The 21,669-nt window shown below is 49.1% G+C and overlaps 1 protein-coding gene across 11 annotated transcripts; it reads right to left on the reverse strand.

Moving 5' to 3' along the window:
• Positions 1-9,394: 9,394 nt before the first annotated feature.
• Positions 9,395-21,204, reverse strand: LOC117075750 (carcinoembryonic antigen-related cell adhesion molecule 3-like). Of its 11 annotated transcripts, none has more exons than XM_033198454.1 (9): positions 20,916-21,204; positions 19,718-20,077; positions 13,522-13,800; positions 12,878-13,132; positions 11,987-12,104; positions 10,942-11,012; positions 10,605-10,636; positions 10,067-10,108; positions 9,398-9,820 (listed from the first exon to the last, which is right to left on the reverse strand). In XM_033198454.1, exons 1-9 carry the CDS (start codon positions 20,977-20,979, stop codon positions 9,782-9,784), a joined length of 1,260 nt encoding a protein of 419 aa, XP_033054345.1. In that variant the 5' UTR covers positions 20,980-21,204; the 3' UTR covers positions 9,398-9,781. The 11 variants fall into 11 exon arrangements, with proteins under 11 accessions (XP_033054350.1, XP_033054345.1, XP_033054276.1 ...); XM_033198385.1 differs by having other exon boundaries at positions 9,398-9,812; positions 10,067-10,132; XM_033198440.1 differs by having other exon boundaries at positions 10,067-10,132.
• Between the last annotated feature and the right edge of the window lie 465 nt (positions 21,205-21,669).

The raw sequence follows: 21,669 nt of genomic DNA on the forward strand, positions 1-21,669 counted from the left end.
ATCTCAGGTGATCCGCCCACCTAGGCCTCCCAAAGTGCTGGGATTACAGGCATGAGCCACTGCGCCTGGCCTGTCTCTCAAGTTTTTAAGGTCTTTAATATTTTTCAATAAAGGTAAAAAGTTTTCTGTACTAGGATTTGGCACAACTTTTGTTATATTTAGTCTAAAATAATCTATAGTATTTATTGTTATTATAAATGGTGTCTCTTAAAAGTTGTATTTTCTATTTGTTTCTAACTTATAGACATATAATTTTTTTTTTTTTTTTGAGACAGAGTCTCACTCTGTCACCTAGGCTGGAGTGCAGTGGGATGATCTTGGCTCACTACAACCTCTGCTTCCCAGGTTCAAGCAATTCTCATGCCTCAGCCTTCCTAGTAGCTGGACTACAGGCACGAGCCACCATGCCTGGCTAGTTTTTTGTATTTTAGTAGAGATGGGGTTTTACCATGTTGACTAGGCTGGTCTCCAACTCCTGAGCTCAGGTAATCCACGCACTTTGGCTTCCTAGAATGCTAGGATTACAGGCGTAAGCCACCATGCCTGGTCACAATTGATTTTTGTACGGTATATTGATCTTAAAGTCAGGCATCTTTCTAGATTCTTTTATAACTTCTAATAATTTGTTTGTAGGCTTTATTGGGGTTTTCTGGGCAGATAATAATAACTGGTTAATAACAACAGCTGGCCCGGGGTGGTGGCTTACACCTGTAAAAAAATGAAAATTAGCTCAATGTGGTGGTGTATACCTGTACTCCCAGCTATTTGGGAGGCTGAGGTGAGAGGAGCTATGATCATGCCAGTGCATTCCAGCATGGGTGACAGAGCAAGGACCTGTTTCTAAAAATTAAAAAAAAAAGTACTGACAGCTGATCTGTGTTGGCTGGGCCATCCCAGTACAATATTGACAATGCTGGGCATCCTTGGATTATTCTTTTTTCAAAAAATATATTTTGCAGAGCTGATATCTTGCTATGTTACCCAGGCTGGTCTTGAACTCTTGTTCTCAAGTGATTCTCCTGCCTTGGCCTCCCAAAGTACTGAGATTACAGGTGCCTGGCCCACCCCTTGAATTATTTTATTTTATTTTACTTATTTATTTGTTTATTTTTTTTTGAGACAGAGTCTGTCTGTTGCCCAGGCTGGAGTGCAATGGTGTGATCTCAGCTCACTGCAACCTCTGCCTTCTGCGTTCAAACAATTCCTATGCCTCAGCCTCTTAAGTACCTGGGACTACAGGCACCTGCCACCATACCTGGCTAATTTCTATTTATTTATTTATTTATTTAAGATGGAGTCTCACTCTGTTGCCCAGGCTGGAGCACAGTGGCACAATCTTGGCTCACTGCAGTCTCTGCCTCCTGGGTTCCAACAATTCTTGTGTCTCAGTCTCCCGAGTAGCTAGGATTACAGGTGTGTGCCACCATGCCCGGCTGATTTTTGTATTTTTAGTAGAGACGGGGTTTCACCATGTTGGCTGGGCTGGTCTCGAACTCCTGACCTCAAGTGATCCGCCCACCTTGGCCTCCCAAAGTGCTGGGATTACATGCATGAGACATCACACCCGGCCTTAATTTTTGCATTTTTAGTAGCAATGAGGTTTCGCCATGTTGGCCAGGCATGTCTTGAACTTCTGACCTTAAGTGATCCACTCACCTCAGCCTCCCAAAGTGTTGGGATTATAGGCATGAACCACTGTGCTTGGCCCTCTTGGATTATCCTTGATTTTCAGTGGAATGCTGCCATTTTCCTATTACCAGTGATTTTTTTGGGTGTTTTTTTTTTTTTATTTCTTTTTTGGGGGTTGGGGTGTGGGTGTGCTTTAGCAGAGTAAGGAAGTTCTCTTCTATCCTAGTATAATATTTTTAAGAAATGGACGGCAAAAGTTATTAGTTGTTTTTGGATTTTTTTTTTTTGTAGAGACAGGGTCTTGCTATGTTGCCCAGGCTGGTCTCAAACTTTTGGCCTCAAGCAGTCCTCCTGCCTCAGACTTCCCAAATGCTGGAATTATAGTCATTAGCCCCCACACCCAGCTCAGGAAATATTGCATGATTTTTCTGCGTGTATTGAGATAGTCACGAGTTTTCCCTTTATTCTCTTAATATGGCAAGTAATATGTACTTTAAATACTTAAAAATGGATACATTATATATAGAAAAGTGCATACATTATAAATGTATTGTTGGATGCCTTTTCAAAAATTGAACACACCCATGTAAATAGTAGCTAGATCAGGAAACAAAACCTCCCTAGCACCCTAGAAGCTCCTTCATGCCTTCTTCCACTTATAGATTTCTTTTTTTTTTTTTTTAAGGACATTTATTCAGCATCACAGACTATTACATTTAGCAATCAACAGCATGGATGCAAAAAAAAAAAATGACATTAAAACCCTTTGTTGGAATGCTTTACACTTTCCACAGAAGAGAGACTAAAATAACCCATTATGCAATTAGTTGCAAATACAGTCCTCAAGTTTTTTGCCCATACACATGAGTATTTGTCTAAAACATGTCTTCTTTGTAGCAGCTAGGTCCTGCCACCTGTGCTTGGCTGAGTTCACAAATCTGTTGTAACCCGTAGCTTCCCTGTCACTTCTCTGGCTCTCCTCTCCTGCTAAGCTTTGTTTCCTAATTAAAATTTTCTGGCACTGCCATAGCTACTGCTGCTACTGGAACTGCCTTAGCCACCTTGGTTTCGTGGTTTGGCAAATATTGGCCTCCGCCACTATAGGGGCCAGAGCTTCTGCCTCCAAAGTTTCCTCTCTTCATGGGCCCAAAATTTGAAGACTGATTGTTGTAATTGCCAAAACCATTGTAGCTTCCACTACCTCCAAAGTTGCTTCCATCATTACAAAATCCATTATAGCCATCCCCACTGCCACCACGTCCACCACCAACACAGCTGCCACCAAAGCCACCACAACCACTGAAGTTTCCTCCATGACCAAAGGTGTCATTCCCACCAAAACCACCTCCACGACCACCACCAAAGTTTCCAGAACTGCTTCAATATCTTTGGCTGGATGAAGCACTAGGCATCTCTTGCTTTGATAGGGCTTTTCTAATTTCACAGTTGTGACCATTCATAGTATGGTATTTCTGAATGAGAATCTTATCCACGGAGTCATGGTCATCAAAGGTTACAAAGGCAAAGCCCCTTTTCTTGCCACTGCCTTGGTCAGTCATGGTTTCAATCACTTCCATTTTTCCACACTGTTCAAAATAATCTCTTAGGTGATGTTCTTTAGTGTCTTCCTCCTTTTCTTTTCTTTTCTTTTTTTAGATGGAGTCTCACTCCGTCGTCCAGGCTGGAGTGCAATGGTGCAATCTTGGCTCACCGCAACCTCCGCCTCCCAGGATCAAGCGATTCTCCTGCCTCAGCCTCCCAAGTAGCTGGGATTAGAGGTATGCGCCACCACGCCCAGCTAATTGTGCATTTTCAGTAGAGACGGTGTTTCTCATGTTGGTCAGGCTGGTCTCGAACTCCTGACCTCGAGTGATTCACCCACCTCGGCCTCCCAAAGTGCTGGGATTACATGCGTGAGCACCCGGCCTTCAGTGTCTTCTTTAATGCCACCAACAAATATCTTTTTTACAGTTAAATGGGCACCTGGTCTTTGAGAATCTTCTCTTGAGACAGCTCTCTTTGGTACAACTCTTCCATCCACCTTGTGTGGCCTTGCATTCATGGTGCATCCGCCTCCTTCACAGTGGCATACATGACAAACCGGAAGCTCCTGGAACGCTTGCTGTTTGGATCCCTCATTACCACATAGTCCGTGAGCATTCTCCATTGCTCAAAATGGCTTCTCGGGCGCTTATCAGTTGTTTCAAAGCTCAGCCCTCCAATGAAGAGCTTCCTCAGCTGTTCGGGCTCTTTGGGACACTCTGACTTAGATATGGCAGGGAGAAGAGAGACTTTAACAATGCTTCTTTGGCGGCGTCCATGGGCAGAAACGCCCACTTACAGATTTATAATGTTAAATCACCTTTGCTTTTCCTGGAACAAACAAAACCCAGTCATAGTGTTTCTTTTTTTTTTGAGATGGAGTCTCCCTCTGTCGCCCAGGCTGGAGTGCAGTGGCGGGATCTCAGTTCACTGCAGGCTCTGCCTCCGGGGTTAACGCCATTCTCCTGCCTTAGCCTCCCGAGTAGCTGGGGCTACAGGCGCCCACCACCTCGCCTGGCTATTTTTTTGTATTTTTTAGTAGAGACGGGGTTTCACCGTATAAGCCAGGATGTTCTCGATCTCTTGACCTCGTGATCCGCCCGTCTCGGCCTCCCAAAGTGCTGGGATTATAGGCTTGAGCCACCGCGCCCGGCCAGTGTTTCATTTTTTAATATACTCTTGATTTGATTTCCTAACGCCTTGTTTAGGTTTTTATGTATCTCTGTTCATGAATGTGATTGGCCTGATAATTTCCTCTTTCCTACCTTTTTTTGGTTCTGGTTTCAATGTCAAGTTTATACTAACCTAACAGAATGAGTTGGGGAAATAGTCCTTTTTCTTCCCTATGGAAGAGTTTGTATAAGATTGAGATGATCCATCATGAAAGTTCTGTAGAAACCACTGATAAAACTTCTGGGCTGCACGAAGTCAAGGCTATAGTGAGACGTGATCGTGCCACTGCACTCCAACCTGGACAACAGAGTGAGACCCTGTCTCAAAAACACAAAACCAAAACTAAAACCAAAAACTTTGGGGCTATTTTTTTTTCTCTCTTCTGGGCTAGATATTTTTTTTCTCTCTTTTAAAAAACTTTTCATATAGAAAATTTCAAATTGTATACAAAGAGAGTTTGTACACAAACATATACACACAAACTCTAGTTTATCATTTTTTTATTTTTTGAGATGGAGTCTCGCTCTGTTCTCCAGCATACATACTGTACGATTCCGTTGTATGTAAAAAAAAGCATGCATACTTTGTATGTAAAAAAAGCATACATACTGTACGATTCCGTTTATGTAACATTCTTGAAATAACATAACTATAGAGATGTAGACTAGATTAATGCTTGTCAGAAGTAGGTATGGGAGAGGGAGGGTATTGTGGTTATGTAGGGGTAGCAACATATAGTGCTGTGATTGTGGTAGTGGCATAGCATAGAGACACACACTTGCACATGCACACCCACACACAAATGCACACATGCATGCATGCACACATATGCATGTATAACTGGTGAAATCTGAAAAAAGCTCTGTGGATTGTACCAATGTCACTTTCCTGGTTTTGACATTGAATTATAGTTGTGCTAGATGTGAATATTGGTGGAGGCTGGGTGAAGGGTGATGGGCCTCCAGGTATATTTTATTTTTTCAAGTTTCTGTGAATCTACAATTATTTCAAAATTCAAAGTTAAAACAAATGTAGTTAGTTTGTGGACCTCTGACACTGATCCTGTGAATGTTCACTGAAGTGCTCTTTGAATGTGCATCTTTGCATGTATGGTTTTACATTGATATTTCGTGACTGCCCATAGCAAGGAAATTAGCAGTAACACAATTTTTGGTTTGTACATTTTTCCACATCAGTGTCCAAGACCACAAACTGTATTTTTCTGATGTCTGGAAACAAAGTGGGTTAGGGGAACTGTACCCTACCTTGGTCTTTTTCTTTCTCAGTTAGGCTATGGCCCTTCCCCCTTTAGGTGTTTGAAGGGAATATATTGGTTTTGTCTTTTTCTCTGCACCACATAAAGTCCAGAAGTGTCTTTAGAGGCCTGGAACTCGCTGCTGTTTCAAAAAAGAGCTTTCTCACTGGTCTCCAGGGTTTCTGCCTTTCTCTCCTATACATTAGGAGTTTCAGTCTGGTCACATAAGTGAGGGAAGCGGGCAGGGTGTAAGAGGATCTCATTCATTCAACATGTATTTATGAAGCATCCTTGTGCCAGACTGGGTGCTTGTCACTGGACTTAGCAGATACCAGGACAAGCCTCCTTAGAACTCACGGTTCAGGGGAGGCTCTTCTTAATGTGACTAATTCATGATCAAAGGGTGTGCACATTAAAATTATGAGGTAAACATACAAATTGTATGCTAATTTCACATAACAGGCAAGACCTGAGAAGCTCCCAGAATCATGGTCCTATCTTTTTTTTTTATTATTATTTATTTTTTTTTTTTTATTGAGACGGAGTCTTTGCTCTGTCGCCCAGGCTGGAGTGCAGTGGCGCGATCTCAGCTCACTGCAAGCTCCGCCTCCCGGGTTTACGCCATTCTCCTGCCTCAGCCTCCCGAGTAACTGGGACTACAGACGCCCGCCACATCGCCCGGCTAATTGTTTGTATATTTAGTAGAGACGGGGTTTCACCGTGTTAGCCAGGATGGTCTCGATCTCCTGACCTCGTGATCCACCCGCCTCGGCCTCCCAAAGTGCTGGGATTACAGGCTTGAGCCACCGCGCCCGGCCTTAGGTCCTATGTCTTAACTGTATCTGTCAGGAGCCTTAACCCCGCCTGTTAGGAACTGGGGCTGTGCTCAGAAAAGATGATGAGGATGACCAGGACAGACAGTAGGTGCGAGGACAGGGCAGAGAAGACCTTGGTGACTGCCCAGATGTGGGATGTGACGAGGATTCTGATCCATCTAAAGCAGGGGAGACTCTCGTGGGGACCTGGGTGACCCTTCCACTGAGCACTCTGAGTGATGTGTATGTGCCCTTCAGGGACACTGACTGACTGGGCCTGAGCTCTTGGGAAGGGCAGGGGTGGGTCTGTAGGACAAGACTTGCCTCTGTTGGTGGGAAGTGGTGGGAATGAGGAGGGTGAGGGTGACTGGGAGAACTCTGGTCTGTTTTTGTCTCCTGGGGAATTTGGGCCCTACCCTGGGAGACAGATGTTCAGGCCCCCACTTGTCCCTCAGGAGGATTGTGTGTGAACGACTAGCAGATGGCAAAGGCCTCTGACATGGGGCATGAGACTTGGCCTGGAGTCACTGAGAGAGTTGTTTAGGGGCTTAGCTGGAGCTCACGGAACAGTATGGTGTGCTCAGGGAGTGCTCCAGGCTGGGGGATGGTAGTGGTCCCAAGGTCAGGCACTGGGGTCAGAAGTTAATCATGACAAGTTCCCACTGTGTTGTAGGCAGAGACGATGGCTTGAGTCTCAGAGGTAGGGATATTCACTGTGAAGCCGGAGCAGACTCAGCCTCTCCAAGGTCATATTTTGGCTACAGAAATCAGCCCTGCCAGGGGTGTCAACAACCCTTGCCAACAACCCTAACATTTAGTCATGTGCACAGGGCTCACGACAAACACATTATAAAAGAATCAGGTTCTCCCTCATTGCGTCTTTCTCAGGCAGAACAGACTGGGCGGCTTTTCTGGGCAGTTTCTTCCCATCTGTGTGCTCCCTGCCACGGTGTTTGCAGATGACCCTTCCAGGGTCACTATCCATGGTGCTGATGTCCATGAACTATTGAAGGGCTGGTGAGTTGTGATCTTCCAGTCACATCTCTTTTATTGTTTGTTTTTCTTTTCTTTTCTTTTTTCTTTTCCTTCCTTCCTTCCTTCTTTCTTTTCTTTTCTTTTTTTTTTTGAGATAGAGTCTCACTCTGTCAACCAGGTTGAAGTGCAGTGGCATGATTTTGGCTTACTGCAACCTCCACCTCCCGGGTTCAAATGATTCTCCTGCCTCAGCCTCCTGAGTAGCTGGGATTATAGGCATGTGCCACCACGCCTGGCTAATTTTTGTATTTTTAGTAGAGCCGGGGTTGCGGCATGTTGGTCAGGCTGGTCTCAAACTCCTGACCCCAGGTGATCCACTCCCGTCGGCCTCCCAAAGTGCTGGGATTACAGGTGTGAGACACCACACCTGGCCACATCTCTCATTCTTAACAACTGAGCTTGTCACTGAGGAGAAGGTGGAGAGGTACTAGGGGCATGGAGAGCCCTCCATCTCCCTCTCTCAGGACCTGGATGGTGCTGGGGATGTCACTACAAAAACTGACGCCACAGTCAGGATAACCCTATCCAGGTGCCTATGTGTAGTTTGTAGTGAACAATCATGATAAAATGGCCTTGAGAGGAGTGATGGATAGAACAAGCACCTCTCCAAGATGCACACATCCTCATCCCAAGATCTGTGAATACGGCACATGGTAAAAGACACTTAGCAGATAAATGAAGGATAATGACATGGGGAGATTATTGCGGTTTATCCAGGTGGGTCTAAAATAACCATAGGTCCCTTCCTTACGAGACAGGGAGGCAGGGAAGTCAGTGAAGATGGAGGCAGAGCACAGAGAGGTTTCAAGATGCTGTACTACTCGCTTTGAAGACGGAGGAAGGGGCCAAAGTTAAGGATGCAGGTGGCCTCTAGTAATTGGAAAAGGTGAGAGAACAGACGTTTCCCTGGAGCTGCCAGGAAGAACAGAGCCAAGTGGACACATTGTTGTTGTTTTGTGCCACTAAGTTTAGCAATGGAGTTGTCATCTCTGTTGCTCAGGCCAGCGTGCAGTGGTGTGATCAGAGCTCACTGCAGCCTCAACCTCCTGGGCTCAAGTGATCCTTCCACCTCAGCCTCCTGAGTAGTTGGGCCCAAGGCACACACCAACATGCCTGGCCTGTGGGAATTTGTCACAGCGTCAACAGGAAACTGATACAAGAGGTGTCACCTTGTCTCATCTGACAATGTGTGTAGGCGGGCTAAGAAGTCATTTAGAGCTAAATCCTGATGTAAATTTGCAGGTTGTTTTTCCTTTTCCCATCTCATGGCAAACAACTCTGGACAGTGGCAGAACATCCTCAGGAACCATGGCTCTGTGCTTTAGTGCAGGTATGTGGTGGAGCTGCAGGTGAGGCCTGAGTGGAGGGCCCTGCAGGCCAAAGAGAAGAGGAGACAGGTGGTCCCATTGCCACGGGAGACTGCATGAGCTTTCGGTGAGACAGCCCCGTGTCTCTGACCTGGAAGCTCCTGTGTGGAGACGGGGATTGTTCAGTGAGATCCACGCCAGGCGGTAAAGTGGGAACCGATGGGAAATGATGGGCTAGAGTCCCAGGTAGTGTCTGGGAGGATCTTACTCCAGGACTAAATTCTGGGTCTGTCCTCACCTTGATTACTCTGACAGCCCCTCTGTGTATCCCCTGATATGGGTAAAAATGTCCTGAGCATTGGCCTTTTGGACAGAGAGTAAACCCAGTGGCCAGGGCTAGGCACTGTAGATCCCTGGGGCAGTGTGAGGATAGCCGAGAGCTTGGCTGGTTGGGCAGCGCTCCTGTGAATCCCGCCCTTTCCTGTGCAGGGTCCCCCCCATTCTGAATCCCAACCCCCTATTTCTGCCTCCCAGAAAAGAGAGACTGGGGTCGAAATAAGTTGGAGTGACATTTTCCCTGTGTGACCAGGAGAGAATAGATATGGAGTTTCAAGTGAATTTTTGCTAAGTTCCCATGAGCAGAAAAAGAGCCAATGAGAGGAAGGGTCTTTTTATTGAGATCGTTTCCAGGTGACCGCGGGTGGGCCACAGGCCCATTCACTTTCTCTGCAAGCCCCCACTTCCTGTGGTGATGGGAGGCCTTTGTCCTGGCCCACCCAGAGCCCAGGGCAGCCTGTCGGGGTCCTCGGATATTCAGCAGGGACTCCCCATCCCTCCCTGTCCCCAGGCCCCAGTGTCTTTTCAGGACTCAGAGCTGGTTCTCTGGCTCAGGCTCCATGTCCTTCCCCATCCCCAGGGCTGGGGGTTCGGGACGCTCCATCAGTCCCCAGGAGCAGCTCGCAGAGGAACCTAAGAAGCCACATCTCCTTTGCGGTCCATCCGGCAGTAAACGTTTGTGTCATGTTTTAGCATTTCCTGCAAAAACAGAGAAGGGGCCTAAACCCTTGTAGCCTTCTCAGAACAGGGTCTGGTGTCTCCCAGGCTCTGGGCCCAGCCAGGGCTGCTCCGGGGCTGAACCTGGCTGTGCTCAGGGGGTTCCTGCTCTCAGGCCCCTCCCTCTTCTGCTCACCACCCACTGTTCTTATTTTCACAGCAGTTTCCTGGATCTCAGAGCTCAGCCAGTGCCAGTCGGGACAGATCCTGGGTCCCCTGGGGCCTCTGGGACCAGAACATCCGTGGCCCACACTCACCTCATAGATGGGAGCGGCTGTCCTGGGGCCGGGTCGGGAGGCCTGGGCAGTGGAGAGAGGGGACATCTGTAGACAGGGATGGAGGGTCATGGAGGCCAAGCCTGCAAGTTTCCTATCTCTGAATGGCCAGGATTTACTTCCCTGTGTCTACTTCTGGTCGTTTCCCCTCAGGAGTGACCAGCTCTGCCCCTGAGCTCAGCCTCCCAGTGTGGACACAGCACCCTGACCCTTTTCCTGGCTGGGCCCACCCCACACCCTTGTTAATGTGGGCCCCTGACTGACGGTCCCAGTGTCCACTCTGCACCTGCCGGACTCCAGGGGTCTCCTCAGGCGATGGAGGGTCCCGAGGAGGGGTCAGCACAGGGCGTGGGTGGTCCCGGCCCTGTAGGGAGGCCGAGCTCCTGGGCAGGGCTAGCCTTGTCCTGTGTGTTCTGGGGGAAGGTGGGTCTGTGCTATGCTCGCGGGCTGATGGTCCCTCTGCCCAGAGCCTGCACAGCTGGGACCCCAGTAGAAAGGGGCTGGGAGGGGACAGGCTTACCAAGAAGGCAGAGCTGTGGGAGGGACCACGGCCTGGAAACAGAGACAGGAGTGAGTAGCAGGATGGGAGGAGAGCCTTTCCCCCTCTCCAGAAAGGCATGGGGTGTCCTCAGCTCTAAGATACCTGAGCAGCTGAGGTTGGGGAGGTGACCCCTGACCCAGAGCCCACAGGTCAGGGCTGACCCGGCCAGTTGGGGCCCCCTGTTTGATGTTTTATGAGCTCCTCTTTGCAGCCCCCGGGAAAGGATCAGAGCCTCCCTGGGAGTGACTGGCAGGAGCGGACACTGTGGGGTTGGCCTAGAGGTTCCCAGCCACACCTGGGCTGAGAGGACACTCACCAGGGGCAAGGACTTGGGGCTGCTGCTCTTTGAGGTCACGCTGGATGCTGGTTCTAGGAAAGATCAGAGTCCTTTGGGAAGGTGCCAGGTTAAAAGCCACAATTTTGGAGTTAGAACAGGGGACAAGAAGGGAACCCCATTTTCAAGGATGGGCATGGAGATCTCCTGTCTCCCTCAGGTTTGTGTTAGGGAGAGCCCAGCAGAGGGTAGCTGAGGAGAGGCTTTAGGAAGCCACGTCTGTCCTGAGCAGAGGGGAAGGACACTCAGGCAGATGCTGGGCCAGGAGAACATTGACCCAGGGACCCAGGAAAGGGACTGAGGACCCAAGGAAGGAACCAGATCATGAAGGTTTGCCTAAGAGGAAGGGTCAAGGCCCCAGAGGGAAAACAGGGCCACTTGTACAGGACACGGAGGGGACTGCAAGTGTCTTGGATTCTCCTGGAACTCAGTGTCCTGAGTGGTGATGCTGAAATGGGACAGTGTCCTTGTCCTCTCTCTCAACCGCTTGGCAAGAGACACAAAGGACGCCCCAGGACATGCTGGTGTGAGGCCCAGGTTCTCCCATCTCACACCTCAGGGCCTATGGTTACCACATCAGCCGTGGGGGGCACTGACCCCACCCAGCCTGTCCAGGCTGGTCCACTCCCCATTGTGTGACGATGCCCAGGATCTGGAACCAGGAAATCCCCCTCACTGTGTGGGTGGATTCAATGAACAGCGGGAGGTACCAATTACAGAGTCCCCCTTCCTCCCTTCCTCCTTCTCTCCCTCCCTCCAGGCAGCTGTGGCTTTGCTGTGTGAGAGAACTAGGGCCACACTCAGGGGTGGGGCCTTAACTAGGCCAAATTCACAGAGGAGGAAGCTGTTGAGGCAGCAACCTAGGGTCAGGAGCTGACGAGGGGGGAGCTGTGGAATAACAGTGAAGGATCCCTGGGGACTTGGGAGGCCATGGAGAGCCTGGTCATGAATACAGGACAAGGTCTCCTTTCTCCTGGCCTAGAGTCAGCCTAGGGGGTGGGAGGAGGATGGGAAAAAGCTGTGGTACCTTCTAGTTTTGGCAAGAAGCAGGAAATACACCAGGGCGGCCACCAGCACCACTCCGACCAGGACCCCGGTCACCATGCCGGCAATGGCCCCCATAGGAAGGCCTGGGGCATTTTCTCCTGCAGAAAGAAGAAGGCAAAGTCTATCCCAGAGGAAACCACAGGGGCCTTGCAGGGAAGGTGTGCGGTCAGGGGAGAAGGAGATGCCACGGGGCCTGAGTGCGGTCTGTTGTGTTGTCCCCATCACGGATTTCCTTGCTTTCCACAGTGGCACAATTTTCAGCGGGTTTCACTCACTGGGCAGCACCAACTCATACATTCTCCCAGATGTGCTTGCACCTCACCCTGCTCCTGTGCCTTTTAGTCCCTCCTTCTCGCATCATGCCTCTTCCCTCTGTTTCTCCTTTTCCTTCCCATGACACAAAGGGCAGGCCCTCGTCATCAACTCATTGCTGATGAGTGGGGATGATGTTCATTGACTGTTTTGGGGGGAATTCCATGTACCAGGCACAGTGGGTACCAACGTACCTACAGCTCATCTCATCCTCCCATCACCTTGAGGGAGAGGAGCATCACCCCCAGCTGCAGAGTTAGCATCTGAGACTTATAGCACTCAGTAAGTCAAGGAAGGTCACAAAACTTGTAAGTGATACAACAAAATTTGTACAACATTCCAGGCTGGCCCCAAGGTCAGCTGTGAGAAATCAGAACAACAAGGGGAGGAGGGGTCCTGCAGAGATGGAGTGAGAGGGCTCAGGATGAGAGGGCTCAGGGTAGAGTTTGGAATTTGCTTGTGTCTAAGACACGGGCTGGGAAATAAGCTTCCAGGCTCTTTCAGAAAACTGACTGCCTCTACCAAGGGCCTAGGGCCTATGCTCCAGGGATCCACTTACCAGAGACTGTGATTGTCTTGACTGTGATTGTACTGAGGCCAGTGGCTGAGTTATGGGCGAGGCAAGCATAGGATCCACTATTATCCACTGTGATGTTGGCGATAAGGAGCTTTTGTGTGTGTTGCTGGAGCATTCCACTGACAAACCAGGAATACTGTGTGGGTGGGTTAGAGGCCACGTGGCAGGAGAGGTTGAGATTTGCCCCTGGGTGGTAATAGGAGTCTGGGGGGGAGATTGTAGGAATGCCTGGTCCATCTGGAGCAAAGAGAATAAAGCCATAGATGATATCATCAGAGGGAAGGGGAAGCTGCTGGTCTGTGGAAGAGCCACAGTGTCCCTCTGAGCCAAGTCATAACCTTGAAGTCCTAATGAAACCCACTCTATCCACTGAATCTGGGTCTGAGACATTCACCTGTTTCTCCCATCACAGGCTGTGGACCCTGAGCCTCCCAGGACAGGAGCAGCCCCTCCTCTCCTATTCTTGGTCAAGGCTGGGTCTGCCCAGGTTTGCTCGGGACAGGAAGTCATGGCCAACCTGGGTGAGAGTCTGAGTCCTTGAAGCTGAGAGGGACCGAGAGGCCTGGCCTCTGGCTGTGTAGATTTGGGCTGGTGGCCTGGGCCACAGAGGAACAGAAGATGCTCACAGAGGACGTCCAGGGTGACTGGGTCACTGCAGCTGGCACCCACTGGGTTCTGTATTTCACACTCATAGGCTCCTGCGTCATTCCTTGTGACACTGAGTAGAGTGAGGGTCCTGTTACCATTGGAGAGCTGCAGCCTGGGACTGACCGGGAGGCTCTGACCATTTACCCACCACAGGTAGGTTGTGCTATGAATCTCAGGTTCACAGGTGAAGTCTACAGCATCCTTGTCCTCCACGGGGTTGGAGTTGTTGCTGGTGATGGAGGGCTTGGGCAGCTCCGCTATGCAGATAACAGAGAGAAGATTGCCCTGTGTGGCACCTGTGATTCCTCCACGGGCATATTTTAATCAGAATCAACATCTCCTATTCTTTGGCCAACCCCACTCCTTAAAAGACCAAGACAGGGCTGGGTCGGTGGCTCACGTCTGTAATCCCAGGACTTTGGGAGGTTGAGGTGGGTGGATCACGAGGTCAGGAGATCGAGACCATCCTGGCTAACATGCTGAAATCCCGTCTTTCCTAAAAATACAAAAAATTAGCCAGGCGTGGTGGCAGGTGCCTGTAGTCCCACCTACTTGGGAGGCTGAGGCAGGAGAATGGTGTGAACCCAGGAGGCAGAGCTTGCAGTGAGACGCAATTGCATCACTGCACTCCAGCCTGGGTGACAGAGCGAGACTCCATCTCTCAAAACAAACAAAACAAAGAAACAACAACAAAAAAGACCAAGACAGACATGTGTGTCACAGACAGATGCATGACCATCTGAGGGCTCAGAGCCTGTGAGGCTGCCTGCCTGTGAAAGAAGCAGAGACTTTCTCAATTGTGAATTGAGCAGCAGCATTGGGTGGTGGACAGACAAGGACCAGGAGTCACATCCCCTGGCACCTCTCCTGTTCCTTCCCTGATGGCTGACTGCCTGCCTGACCTTGGGGTCCTCACCTGGAACACGCAGGTGCTGAGGTCTCAGAATTACAAGGTGAGGTTGTTCTTTCCAGGTGTGTCATGGTGACTGACATGATACAGTGAGTAAATAAAAGTTATAGTAGAAGGCCGGGTGCGGTGGCTCACGCCTGTAATCCCAGCACTTTGGGAGGCTGAGACGGGCAGATCACCTGAGGTCAGGAGTTCGAGACCAGCCTGGCCAACATGGTGAAACCCCGTCTCTACTAAAAATACAAAAATTGGCTGGGTGTGGTGGCACGCCTGTAATCCCAGCTACTTAACAGGCTAGGGAGAATTGCTTGAACCTGGGAGAGGGAGGTTGCAGTGAGCCTAGATCACACCACTGTGCTCCAGCCTGGGTGACAAGAGTAAAACTCTACCTCAAAAAAAAAAAAAAAAAAAAGAAAAAGAAAAGAAAAAAGAAAAAGAAAAAAATAAAAGAGCAGAATGGTGATTTCCAAGGGCTGGGTGGAAGTTGTTCCTTGGGTGTGGAGTTTCAGTTATGTAAGTTATGGAGGTTCTAGAGATCTGCTGTACACCTTGGTGTCTATAGTTAATAGAGTTTGGGTATCACTTATGCATAAGAGCAAAAGTGTTTTGGATTTCTGATTATTTTTTATTTTGGAATATTTGTATTACAAGTATCGGTTTATCATCCCAAATCTGAAAATCCAAAATTTCAAAATGCTCCAGTGAGCACTTCCTTTGAACATCATGCCAGTGGTCAAAAAGTTTTGGATATTGGAGCATTTTGCATTTTGGATGTTTGGATTTGGGATTCCCCATCTGTAATAGTCCATTTTGCCCTTAAAAATTTGTCAGGAGTTTAAACAAAGGAGTTATGTTCTTACTTTAGTGAAAAACAAGACATTTGGGGGAAACATTAAACTTTTTTCTATCAGTGGAAATTATTATTAATGGTCTAAAGATCTAAGGCAATTGCTGGCTGTAGTATTTCTCTTGATAACACAATAAGGTTTTGGTCTGCTAAACGCTGAAGACCAGCATAATCATGTTAAGCTCAAAGAAAGATGCTGACTTTGGTTTGAAATCAGTGACTCTCTGGGCAGAGAGAGAATTGTGGGTCCTGTTAGGAAGACAGAACTGGTCAGAGGGAACGTCTGAGATGTCTCAATAATACATAGGGAAGAATAATCCCAAATTAGGAGATGTGATATGTGTTATGTCAGTAAATTTAGAAAGAGCACTTATCTCAGTTTCCTGTGCAGAGTTAAGCAAAATAGGAAGGGGCCAAAACAGTCATATGAAACGCCTTCCTCCTTTTCTCTAGACCCCGGGAAACACAACTAGAGTTTGATTAAATTATCTCGAATTGGGCAGAGTCTAAGTGAGACGCTAGTGGCTTGTGCATCTCCCCACCTGGAGACCCCATCTTATGATAATGGCATCATGATGAGGGACACAGGTGTGTGTGGAACAGGCAGTGAGCCCACCAGACAGCACAGGGCTGGCCAGCTCCACCTGGTCCCAGGAACCACCAGTATCCCATTACATGTATGTTACAGACTTTGTAGTTGTCCTACAGCTACAAAATATAAAATATGCCATTGTCAATACAAAATATTGAATGTGAAGTTGAATATGCTGTTCCACTATTTTTCCCCACTTTTTTTCTTTTTTTTTTTGAGACAGAGTTTTGCTCTTGCTGCCTAGGCTGGAGTGAAATTGCATGATCTTGGCTCACTGCAACCTCTACCTCCTGGTTTCAAGCGATTCTCCTGCCTCAGCCTCCTGAGTAGCTGGGATTACATGCGCCTGCCATCATGCCCGGCTAATTTTTTGTATTTTTTGTAGAGACGGGGTATCACCACGTTGGCCAGGCTGGTCTCAAACTTCCGACCTCAGGTGATCCACTTGCCTCAGCCTCCCAAAGTGCAGGGATTACAGGCATGAGCCACCACGCCCGGCCTTTTCCCACTCTTTTAAAACTTTGCTGTTTCAGGCCGGGCGTGGTGGCTCATGCCTGTAACCCCAGCACTTTGGGAGGCCGAGGTGGGTGGATCATGAGGTTAGGAGATCGAGACTATCCTGGCTAACATGGTGCAACTTTGAAGCAAGGATGATTGTAGTCCCTCCCTAAAACTAACTCCCTCTTTGTCAGGGATTGCCTTTGTAAAACTAATGAAACATTATAAGATTAGCATTATGGGAGGGGCCCAAATTGTGCTAAAATGTAGGCATAGTTTCTGCAGTCCCTGACTTCTCAGGACGCATGTGTCCAGAAGTCACAAGATTTGTGACTTCCCTAATTGTTCCCATAGATAACATCACTATTGTAGAACCTGAGATTGGTCTTTTGAGATGTTTCTCAGACTTTTGCATTCTGGCAACTCACTGACTCCACCTGGACCAAGACCCATGATTCAGTGGTCTTGTGGCCCCCACTCAGAGATGGTTTCAGCACACCAGGATCAGTTGCCACATCCCTATGATTTTATCCCCAACCAATCAGCATTCCCCATTCCCTAGTCCCCTGCCATCAAACTATCCATGAAAAACTCTAACCTCAAGCCTCCAGGGAGTCTGATTTAAATAATAATAAACTCCTGTCTTGCTGTTTGGCTCACTTAGCATTAATTAAACTCTATCTTGACTGCAATATCGTGGTCTCAGTGAATTGGTTTTGTCTGTGCAGTGGCAGGAAGAACCTGCTGGGCAATTACAAGAGTAGGTGGAGGAGTCACTCGTCCCTGTCCTGTGGCCTGTTCCACGTGTTGGCCTCATGGAGGGAAAGAGCCCTGGGTGGGGACACAGTGGAAGCTCGTTCTCCTGGTGACCTGGGGACACTGGCTCATGACGAAGCCTGGCAGGGGCTCTGATCCAGCTGATTTCTGTGCCTTTTTTTTTTATTGTCCCAGAGTTGGGCCAGGCCATAGTGTGAGTGGGAAGGGAACAGAACAGCCAGTCTTGTTAGAGGGAGTCACTGGGGAATACCTAATGGTGGAGGAAGCTGTGCAGGGTAGGGGTATCCTCACTGTTGTGAAGGGGACAAGGGGGAGCAGAGATAGTCAGAGATTACATGGCAGTGAGCTGTGGGGACTACAGTGACCTCACGGACCCCAGCGGCCAGGAGACCCCTGGTTATTCTGGAACCAGGACCAGGGAGCCCTGAAAACCTTTCCACAGATGAGCTGTGCCAGAGTCCCATGAGATGTGGTTCTTGGGGTAGCTTTAGGGGCAGGGGTTAGAGGAATGCAACAAGGATCCTGGTCCCTGGAGGGACAGGAAACAGATGTGGCCAGAACCTTCTAGGATTCTGCATCCGAGATCTGGTCTCTGAAGAGTTTATGAATTATTCATCATTCATTCATTTCCTCCTTCATCAGAGAACTACTGAGTGTGTGTCTCTCACTGGGCCCTGGGCTGGTGCAGGGTGTGAGTGGGGAGTGAAAGCAAGGTTGTTTCTTTCATCCTCTCGTAGGAGTGACACTGACACAGCAGGAAACACAGGATTTCAGGTCTAGTGAGGGCAGTGGTGCGCATCTGAGAGGGAGGCCCGGACATTCCTGGCACTGACTCTGTTGACACAAGGGATTTAGTTCCAGGTTAGGCTAATGTGTTAGGCTACTTTTCGTTACTATAAGGAAATGTCTGAGGCTGGGTAATTTATAAGGAAAAGAGATTTAATTGGGGCAGGGATCTGCAGGCTGTACAGGCACGGCACCAGCATCTGCTTGGCTTCTGGTGAGGCCCAGCAAGCTTACAATCATGGTGGAAGGAGAAGAGATAGCAGGTGGTGTCATGTGGCAAAAGCAGGAGCAAGAGAGAGTGTGGAGGTGCCACACACTTTTAAAGAACCAGATCTGTGAACTCAGAGTGAGAACTGACTTGTCACCATGGGGATGGTGAGAAACAGCCCCCATGATCTGAGCGCCTCCCACCAGGCCTCACCTCCAATGTTGGGGATCACATTTCAACGTGAGATTTGGAGGAGATAAACATCTTCACCTCCAACGTTGGGGATCACATTTCAACGTGAGACTTGGAGGAGATAAACATCCTCACCTCCAATGTTGGAGATCACATTTCAATGTGAGATTTGGAGGGGATAAACATCCAAATTATATCAGGAAAAATTGATTAATTTTCCACTTGCCCCTCACTCTCCAGACCAAAATCTCCCCCTCTGAGTTGTGGATGCCCAAGAAAAAAGAAAGAGGACTTACGACAGGTCTCAGGTCTGCAGATGTCTAATGATAGCCCCAGCCATCCCCTGGTGGAGAAGAGGCAGCTGTGGCTGCAAAGAGACCTCGTATGACTAATCTGACACCTATGACTTGTGTGACCCTAGTTAATGACTGTGTCTCCCTGTTCCTCAATTTTTTTTTCAATAAGTAGGATAAGTGCTATTTGACTGTGAGGTTGTTTGTGAATTAATCTCAAAATATTTAGAATTACTTGACCTCAGCTGTGTATAGAGGAGCTGCCCAAATGAACAGCATCTATGCTTATTCACCTCCAAAAGAGAGGTCCGTGGGCCTGATCCCTTGTGGAAAAGGAGCTGCCGGGAGCATCTTCTCTCTTCTTTTTCTCCCCCTGGGGATATTGAACTTCCCATGGAGTCACCTAAGTTCCCCTGGGCAGTGGGCCCATACCCTAGTCATCTTGTCCATCTATTCACTCCATGCTGAGTCTAAGGTGAAGGATGAGGCCCTGTCCTTGCCCAGAAGAAGTTCTTGGGGCTGGACCCTGGCTGGTAACCAATTCCAGGAGCCATGACCCTCAGACAGCTGGTAAAATCTTGCTCCCAGTCAGCCCTGCCCAGGAGGTCTCACCCAGCCCTGGCACAGGATCCCTAGGGTCCCCAGGGTCACCTGGAGTCAGGAATCTGGGACAGGGATTTGCACAGGGGCTCAGCTCTGGGAAGAGCTGAGCTTTTCTGTGACGATCCTAGGGGGTCCCGTAGGCCAGGCCCTGACCCAGTTCTCCAGGGTCTTTCCTAGGGTCAGGTCCAGGGAGAGGGCACGGTGCACTTGGCTGACACTGACCTCCCCCTGCTGAGTCCCCCCATCAGACTGTCCTTCTTCTGCCCCGAGTGTCTGCAGGGTCTGGATGCAGGAAAAGAATTCTGATCTGTGGGAGTTTGTCTCCCCCGTGTGTGTCCTACACTAAATGCCCAAACTCCAACACAGGATGTAATGCAGAGGGGACACAGGCACAGCCCAGGCCTGACAATCCGGTATGTGGGAAGTAGAACTGACCCCAACACCCAGAGGTCATGGGGAATCACTCACAGTATACCCGGAACTGGCCAGTTGCTTTTTCATTCACAAGATCTTCCTTTATGACTTGTAGGGTGTAGGATCCTGTGTCATTCTGGGTGACGTTCTGGATCAGCAGGGATGCATTGGAGTATATTGTCTCTCGACCGCTGTGTGCAGGCCCTGGGGTAGTTTGTTGAGTTCCTATTACATATGATCCAATTCGATGGCTGGCATCCACTCTTTCTCCTTTGTACCAGATGTAGCCAACAAGATTCTGGGGCAGATTGTGGGCAAGTAGAAGAACCTCCTTCCCCTCTGCGACATTGAATGGCCTGGATTCAATAGTGAGCTGGGCAGTGGTGGGCGGGTTCCAGAAGGTTAGAAGTGAGGCTAGGAGGGAGAAAGCCTCGGTCAGTATTAGGACCTACGTATTGGGATGGAAAGATGGGGCCCTGGGTCCTGAGAGAGTCTCTTCACCCCTCAGCCTTGGAGAGTGTGTGTGTGTCCACTTGGTCAAGATCAGTAGTGTGACCTTTCTTCCTTCAGCACCTCTGACCTTGGCATTTTCCTGTTTGGAATTCCCTTCCCCAGGGGTCTGCATGGCTCCCTCCCCACTGGCCTCAGGTCCTGCTCACATCAGGGCATCTTAGGGAGACCCCTCCGCTGACACCTCCTCTAGAGACCCTGGGTCTTCCCTTTCTGACCTTTTTCTGCTCTGTTCTCTCCGGGGCTCTTGTCAACATCTGACCTCACATTCTAGATCTCTCTGGGTGTCTGTCTTCATCCCGGCGAGAGTGTGAGCTCTTTGAACACAGAGACTTGTCTGAGATTTGTTGTATGCCAGTGCCTCAAATTTGATTGCAAATACTCGTAGATGAGTTAATGAGTGGTGGTTATTTTGCAACTTGTGGTTGGTGGTCAAGGGCAGGGTTTAGTGCCCTGGTTATATTTTTATTTAAAGTGTCACCCTGATTAATTCTTATTCTTATCATTTTCTACTTGTAGTGACCAGTAATGATTAACTTGGAAAACACTGATTTTCCTCCCTCTTATCAATCCCAGTTCAATGTGATTGTCTTGTTGTGACCCGTGTCCCTCTCTGATGTTCTCTCCCCTGAGGCTCCAGCAGAAGCCCTCTGTCCCCTTTCAGAGCCTTGTCCTCCCCAGGAGACCCCAGCCATTCTCTGTGATCCCTCCTCCTGCCCACTCCCAAGAATCCTCCACTCACCTGCGAGCAGAAGCCCCTGCCGGGGGATGCATTCTCTGTGGGGAGGAGCTGAGGGGGGCCCCATGGTCTCTGCTGCCTGCTCTTTCCTCCTCTGTGGAAAAGAGCCTGGGCTCCAGGAGTGCTCTCTCAGGGCTGCTGTGACTGTAGGCTCTGCTGTCCTTCCTCTTTCCCAGGGCAGGAGCACTTTCCAGGGTCATGGGTGAAGCTCTGCCCGGGTCACTTCTCTGTCCCCTCCCCTCTCAGTTTTGCCTCCTTTTCTGTTCTTCCTTTTTCCCTTCTGTCTACATTTGAGTTCCCCAGACCAGGCTCTGAGAAGCAAGGCTTATTTGGACCCCCGTCTCGTAACAGGACGACTGTCCCTCCCCAGCGTGGACCTCTGCTACACCTTGGCCCTGGGTCTGTCAGCACCATGCAGAGTCCCTGGGGTCCCTGAACGTGGTGTTATTTCCTCTGTGACAGAGAAACCCCTTTGTGTGTGCAGGGTCTTCTTACTGTTCTCACATGTCTGGGAAGGTTGGATTTACTCCCAGCAAGGAGGTCACAGAGACGTCTGGGGTCCTAGAAACGGACCCATCTAGGGCTAAAGCCCGGGTCTAAGATTCTGAGTTGTTCTTTCTGCAGAGCTATGTGACTCTAATTTCTTTTTTTTTTTTTTTTGGTTTTTTTTTTTTTTGAGACGGAGTCTTGCTCTGTCGCCCAGGCTGGAGTACAGTGGCCAGATCTCAGCTCACTGCAAGCTCCGCCTCCCGGGTTT

Source organism: Trachypithecus francoisi, unplaced genomic scaffold (assembly GCF_009764315.1).
Source record: "Trachypithecus francoisi isolate TF-2019V2 unplaced genomic scaffold, Tfra_2.0 Contig01705, whole genome shotgun sequence".
NCBI lineage: Eukaryota > Metazoa > Chordata > Mammalia > Primates > Cercopithecidae > Trachypithecus > Trachypithecus francoisi.

What these genes read in the sequence shown, in the direction of transcription:
- LOC117075750 (XM_033198385.1), bottom strand. Translation starts at nt 20,979, where the DNA reads ATGGGGCCCCCCTCAGCTCCTCCCCACAGAGAATGCATCCCCCGGCAG. An exon ending in GCAGGGGCTTCTGCTCGCAG is followed by an intron (nt 20,078 to 20,915) that starts GTGAGTGGAGGA and finishes TCTCCCTCCTAG; the next exon opens with CCTCACTTCTAACCTTCTGG. An exon ending in CCCACAGCTCTGCCTTCTTG is followed by an intron (nt 10,133 to 10,604) that starts GTAAGCCTGTCC and finishes CCCTGTCTACAG; the next exon opens with ATGTCCCCTCTCTCCACTGC.